The sequence below is a fragment of the Geospiza fortis genome, unplaced genomic scaffold (assembly GCF_000277835.1).
Source record: "Geospiza fortis unplaced genomic scaffold, GeoFor_1.0 scaffold81, whole genome shotgun sequence".
Classification (NCBI taxonomy): Eukaryota; Metazoa; Chordata; class Aves; order Passeriformes; family Thraupidae; genus Geospiza; species Geospiza fortis.
The window spans coordinates 3,015,575-3,022,831 of record NW_005054318.1 but is presented as its reverse complement, the minus strand read 5'-3'; the positions used below and the strand labels follow the sequence as shown (position 1 = coordinate 3,022,831).

Here is a 7,257-nt window from a genome sequence, read left to right as displayed (position 1 = left end):
CACACAATTTACTGTACCTTTTGGACAATCTGTGGTCAACAGATCAGTTTAGAAACTTATTTTAGAACCTGCTGCTCCTAGAAACAAATTTTCATCTGAGATTCTTTCTATTTCATACAAAAGGAACTATGAACCAAATTATAACTCTTTTTCTAGATTTTATTGTTTCATTGATTTCTCTCAATATTGTGGACTGAATTTTTTTTCTTCTTGAGATCCTTATAACATAAACATACTGATATGCTTACTATTACATATGATATATTCTGAATGTCACTGCTAAAGAAATTAACTTTGAAAATAACTTTGAAGTTACTTAGTCTTTGCACTGGTGCTAGAGATTCTATAAAATATTTTATCTGCAGATAAATTCCCTATCAATTCAGCTTGCTCAGTTTCCTTGTGTCAGCTGCAACCACATATTATTATTTTTATAGGGGCTTATCATCATTCTATCACTGTTCTGTAACACTTTTTATACTGGAATACTCTCTTATCCACTGCAGGGTGAAATATTCTCCATCTAAAAAAATCTGTGCAATCACAGAGGGCTTAAAACTTTCTTCTGAATACCTGTTATTAGATTATTCTTGTTCTGACACTTCAGGAATTTTTTTCAGACTTCACTCAGGTTTGTTTCTTGCTGTGCTTTTATTCAGTTGAAACTGCCTCTATTCTTTATAACAAAAATATCAGTATAATAAGAATTAGAAGATGTCCCTAACCAAGATCTGCATGCTTCAGAGCATTCCAAGTGTCCCATTTCTCAAGATACATAATCTCCAGAATTTATGCACTGTTATTTTGCCTCCATGATGTATGCAATGGAATCAGTACCTTCAGAATGAGACAATCTGTCTGTAGCATTTACAGCTTTATTCCTTTCCAACTCTTTGTCTAATGGGACAAGTACGTGGAACTGGAAGTACCTCAAAGGAAATTGCCACTGAAGCCTAAAACATAATCTTCCTTTTAGCAATCTAAACTTAACTTCCTGAAATTCTCTTCTACATCACTCTAAACATTTGTAACAAATCTCTTTAAAAATACGGAGTTTTTAAAACTACATAAACACACAGAGGATTCTAAGGATGTGTGGATGTGACAGAAAATTTCAACTGTAGATTTTAATAGATGAAAAATACATGACAGATTTTATTAATATTACATAAACTTTAAAAGGAATTCACCCTTCCATTAAAACTTCTACTAGTAAACATTCATTATAAATCCCTTTGCTATCAAGTATTCACAGGAGTATTCCTAAATAAATCACTAGCAAATACTGAAATATTAATATCTAAAACCCCCTTAAACTACAAAGATCAAAGTACCAAAAAAATTAACGTTAAAACATTTCAACAGTTTTCAAGCAGAGTGATCCCAGATGTGAAGGCTGGTAAAAGAATCCAGGAAGTCATTTCAGATAAGGATGAAGCTTCTTTGGCCGAGCCTTTCTTGACAGCCCAATCCTGATGGGGCCCTTGCATGTTTTAAGTGGCTGTACTCTTATGATGTCACGAGACAAAAAATATCCTATATTTAAAAGAAAGAATAAAAAATGAAAGCAGACACAGAATTCTGTATGATATAGATAAGTATTACACCCTGACCAGATTAGATAAATTAGACCAATATTAATTAAGCAATCCTTTATTACATCCTATCCCACCTCCACTCTGCTGCAGAGCATCTAATGGATTCTCTTGGGCTGAGAAGGAAATACCTGCAGCTGGGTCATGTGCAGACTCCTTCTGATTAGAATAATCCTCAACCCAACATTACATAACATTCCTAACAGACTGCAAAGGCACACAATTTGACACAGGTTAACATTTCAGGACAGAGTGGACATGCTGAGGTGGATGCACTTTAATGCTCACAATTAGTCTGATGTCTTGCTCTGTGCCACTCATTTTACATAAAGCAGGATAGGAGGATGTCTGTTTTCTGTTCAACATTCTATTAGGTAAGGTATGCACCATGTAGAGATCTCTAGCACTGATCAGTGTAGTAAGAGTCATCCTTTAGAAGTTGTTTTGTTTTGCATAAAATAATACTCACTGGGGCAGAATAGAAGACCATGACCTTGTTAACTAGAGATTAGGACAGTGATTCATCTGGAAGAAGAAAGGGTCACATTTCTCAAGATCTTTTCCAGTTCTATTTTGCATTATTCTATAAAATGATGAAGCACCGAGCAGTTAGCCAGCACATAAAATCATGTGTGTATAAGAGCCTTAGGTATTTGCCTGGTATCCCAGTAACAGGAGAGAAAAATTTCTCTAAGCCTTTTACAAGAATTTTGAATGGTGGGATGAGAAAAAATCCCAGAGTTCCATTCTTAAGTCAATGATGGGACAGCAGTGCTGCTATGTCTTTTCTAGGACTTGTAAGAGCCAGCTAGAATAGGAAAGGCGTGCACTGAAAGTCGGTCAAGTGTTGTGGGTTTATAGGTAGCCAGGAAAGCATAGCTGTCATTCACAGTAAACTGTAAAGCTACTGGAGTATTAATCTTCTTGTCCCACCTAGGTATCTCCTTTCCAAAGCAGCCACAGGTTCTGTGACAAGATGTGATGGCTCAGAATCCTACTGAAAAATAGAGGGAGACAGTCACATATCAGCATAGCTGCTGACATTAACTCCTATCAGTACAGTAAGTGTAGTATTTCCCCTGGCAAAACCTGGTTTCAGAATAACCTCCAAGACAACTTTCAGTGTAAATGGAAGAGAACTGTCTCTGCCAATGTACCTCCTCAAGGAAAGACGGTACTCAACAGTTTCCTATTTGCCATCAACTGAGAAGGATGATGAGGGGAACATTCAATTTTTTTCAGGTTCTTCTACTGGAAGAGTACTAGGTTCCTGTTGTTTCTGACAAAACACAGGAAAAAAGGAATAAAATGCCCTAGAAATATGCCACTGCCCTAACAACCTGCACAATTCCTCAGCAATCACAGAGGAAAAAAGGAGATACTCATTGCTAAGGTCTCTTCCCAAACATTTCTGGAGAAGCTCAGATGGGAATTTAGAGAACACCAGGAAGCAGAGGAAAGGAAATAGACATAACAGCAAAGGAGAAAACATCTAATTTCCTTTACCCTTGACCCTGTAGCCCAAAACAGCAGGGAAAGAAGAGGAAAAGCATCCAGGTTCAGTCATGGGAGGAACAATGTTTCACTTAGCAAGTTTCAATCTCATCTGAACAAGACTTCCAAGAAGATGTTAATACCAACCCCCTTGGTGTGCTATGCACAATACAGCATTCTGGAATCTGAATTTCCCTAAGCAATAACAATACCTACTATGTAAGTCAGAGACTAGAATCCACATCACAAAAAATATAAAATCTTAGAGAGTAGTGACAAAGAGCAAAGAAGTAAAGCAGAATTTTCTGTAACATTTTGCATTTGGTACATGAAATATTTTCACAACCTGACATAACTTCAATAAAATATAGGTGAAAAGAACACCAGAGGTCATCTTTAACTGTTTTTCAGTCTCTGTTTTTCCCAGAATGGCCTGAGTGAAGGAAACAGTTTCTGAATTCTCAAACCAGTAAGTTGTGCAACAGTTTTAAGAGATGCAATGGGGAATAACAGCCAAAATAGCAGTAGATTATTTCATTAAATAAAACAGAAGTTTATATATTGCCTTTCCTTGACAAAGTTTTCGAATTTCATTTCAGAATAAACCAAATGCCTTATTTTACTGTTTCCATATGTTGGACAAACTGCCAAAACATGCTTTTTGAAACACTAAAAGATCACTTCACAATATCCTTCTGAATTTCCTTCCACAATGAGTACAAAACTGCAGATCTTCAAAAAAAGGATAACGGATCATGTTCTCCCTGTAGTATATCTTGGCTATTATCTCAATGATTGAAGGCCCAAGATGTTTGTTCCAAATGGCTCCAAAATAAGCAATAAAGGAAACCTCACGTTGTTAAAGTTCTTTTCTTCTCGCCAAAGAACAGAAATACTCATCAGCATGGCTTGTTCTGTGAACCAAGCTGAAGACAGGACACTTTTCTAGTAACCTACAACTAAACCAAATGTGATTTCTGTAGAGATAGAACTAAAAAAGGAAGAAAACAAATACAAATGTTTGAGAAGTAAGTCTATTAGCACTAAGATTTGTGGTATAAATTGCAGAATAATACAAAAATTACCTCCTTCTTTCTGTAAATTATAGCTTTGTTCCTTAAAAAATGTGCCGGGTAAAAATGCTGGATCCCATGCATATGGATTTCTATAGGCTGCACCTAAGTAGTGTTAAAACAAAAAAATAAATACATTTAAGTTTTTTATTTGATCACTAGAAACAAATAATATGGCAATCAATTTGTGGTTCTTGTTGCTGTGATTAAAACATGTATGTGCACACTATAGGTAATGTTAACAAAACTACAAAGTCTCATTCTCAGAGGCTTGCAAAAAGTTGCTTCTACACCTCATGAAGTTCTCCTTTGCATAAATGCAATAATGCAGTTTTTAATCCTCTGGTGGCATATCAGTTGCTCCACTTGGATCTTCTTATTCCAGGCTTAGGCAGAAAAGTGATCACTTGCTGAGCCATTTTCCCAGTATCTGTCAGGTTTTCATGCTCTGCAAGGCATTCAGGTGTAACTTGCAGCACATTATACTGTTAAAGCTCTACTGAACAGAATTCCTTCTGGGGTTTTTCTGTGACACTTTAACAATTTTTTCCCAGACACTACTTACTTTCATAACCCCTCTGAAATGTTCACTTTATAAATTTAGAGCCAAATCCCTGAGAAATTTAGTTCTGATGACAATTTTGAGATAGCTGCATTTTCATCAGGTAATTTACCAAATGTGACCAAAGCATGAACCTCACCAATTTTGTTTGCAGTTGCAAGAATTCATCACTTCTGCAAACTGAATTTCAGGTCCAAAATCTGATAAATACACTGTTCGAAGAGGGTTTTTTTTGATAATTTACTTATCACTTTTGAGTTATTTATACAAGAAGGTAAAGCATTCACCAGGTTTTCTTCCCAGTGTCCTTCCTCTACTCACTAAATACCTCTTGATTATCTAGCAAAAGGGGTAGGAGTCTTAGAGTCTTATGACTCTAAGAAATCTTATGAATCACATTTCCCCACATCCTGTCTGTAATGGGGATTGAGCTTCTCTAGGGAAAAAAAAATTGAAAGTGTTAAAACCAGCAGCATCTAAATTTTGAACAAACATAACTATATTTATATAAGTTGTATGAATTATATACTTATATTCAAGATCAGGTTGGACAGGGCTCTGAGCTATCTGATCTACTTGCAGATGACCCTGCTCATTGCAGGAGGTTGAACTTGATGACCTCTAAGTATCTATTCCAACTCAAACTACTGCATGACTGAATTCATGATGTCAGTGAACTGAAACAATTGTCTCCTTTGTAAACATTGTATCATATTTTAATTGAGACTTTTTCTCTCTTTGAATGTGCATCTCAATGTGGTTCTGACTCTCCCAGGGAATTTAGGGCTCATTGTGATGAAATCAGACAAAACTAATAATAGGAAGCAGAATGTGCATTAATACAGGTTGGAGCAAGCCTGGAGCTGACCAGCTGAATTCCGAGCTAGACCTGCTACAGCACAGTGTGCAGGTAGCTGCAGTAGTGTGGGATATTTTGGTTTTGGCTATTCATATGCAAGTACATTTTTCCACCAAGCTCTGAATTCCATGAAAACATAAAATTATTTGAGTTGAGAAATACACCTTTAAAGCAAATTAAGTATTGCCTAACATTTAAATTTTCTTAATTACATAAGACTATAATTCCATGTGCTTACCTTCTGCATGAGAGTGCAGCAATTCTTTGCTTGACATTCTTGATATAGAATAGTCCTTAGATACTTTCTGGTCTTCCTTTTCAATTAATATTTTTTCATGTAGTGAACTTTCATTAATGTCAATTATGTGTTTTTCTTTTGTGGTACCACAGATTGGAGAATAAATACCTATTTTCCTTTGAGAATCCTTTGCCATGTTTTCATCTATTCTCTCAGCATTATTTAATTTGCAGTAAGTGTTGGGCAAGTTTGTTTCCAAACTAGATAAATTGTTTACATTTTCTTTGCTAATTTCATGAAACATACGTAGCTCTTCTAGCACTAAATCAAATTTTCTCTTCAGTTCAAATTCGTGGGTGATTTTATTTTCTAAGAGTAAATACTTATCTTTTACATCTTCAAGACATCCATTGTTCATTATGGATAAAGGCATTTTTAATTCCTTGTCGGCAGCAATGAATGTTTCAGATTTATCTTCTGAATATGACATAATCAAGTAATTCATTACAGTTTCACATTGACATTCATTAGTTACATGCATTTGTTCATCATTTCTCTCTTCCTGTTCTTTTACATATTCAAGATGTTTCAAAGTTGCTGGCACTGAACTGCCTGTCTTATTCTTCTCTTCGCGGCCTTGTAGGAATTGTTTCACTTGCCTTTTGTTTGCCTGCACTTGAGGAATTCCTGCAGTGCCCATCTTCACTTATTTCTCTGTTGACAAAAGAGTTGCTATCCAGTGGCAAAGTGACAGACTGATAAATATTTGAGGAACTAGGAAATAAATTTTCAGAAAATAAGTAAGTATTTTGGTTGTCTACTTTTTCATTTGCTAGATGTGGGCTACAAGTATCTAAGTCTTTGCAATTCTCATGTGTGTTTATTTGTCTATCTAGCAAGAGGAGAGAGTTATATTCTTCTGTGGTTGCTTTTGGCTGCTCAGCTGGAATTAAGACATCGTTTGATTTAACAGGCAAACACTGAATTTCTGTTGAACAAGTGACGGCACTTTCTTCACACAACCTTTTTTGGATAGAACTGTCTTGTTTTACAAGTGGGATCTGGTCAAAATCTTCAGAATCAGTGGCTAGGGGAATTTTTTCATATGTGTCAAAAATAGAAAAAGATTTTTTATAAAGAAAATCATGACAATTCATTTGCAACTCTTTTGGATTAACACATTCTTTTTCATCAGCATTTCTATAACTAGAGTCACTCGAATATTTTTTCATGGTATATGTTATTTCATTAGTGACTTCATTTGTAGAAGTTATGCCATTTCTATATCCAGTTGTTTTGTGTTTCTTATTTTCATATAAAACAAAAGGGATAGCTTTAAATAATTCTACATGAAAAGAACTATTAAGTCTTATGCTTGGTTTGTTCTTCTCCTGCTTTAGAGTATTGACTGATATTTCCCAATTTGTACTTTTCTT

General features: G+C 35.3%; 1 protein-coding gene across 1 annotated transcript in view; it reads right to left on the bottom strand.

The window, feature by feature from the left end:
* Window positions 1-1,417: 1,417 nt before the first annotated feature.
* RAD51AP2 (RAD51 associated protein 2) overlaps window positions 1,418-7,257 on the bottom strand; it is a 13,621-nt gene continuing 7,781 nt past the window's right edge. The window contains 4 exon segments of the mRNA XM_031056436.1: window positions 1,418-1,536; window positions 4,175-4,267; window positions 5,822-6,462; window positions 6,464-7,254. Coding sequence (XP_030912296.1) covers window positions 1,418-1,536; window positions 4,175-4,267; window positions 5,822-6,462; window positions 6,464-7,254 — 1,644 coding nt within the window.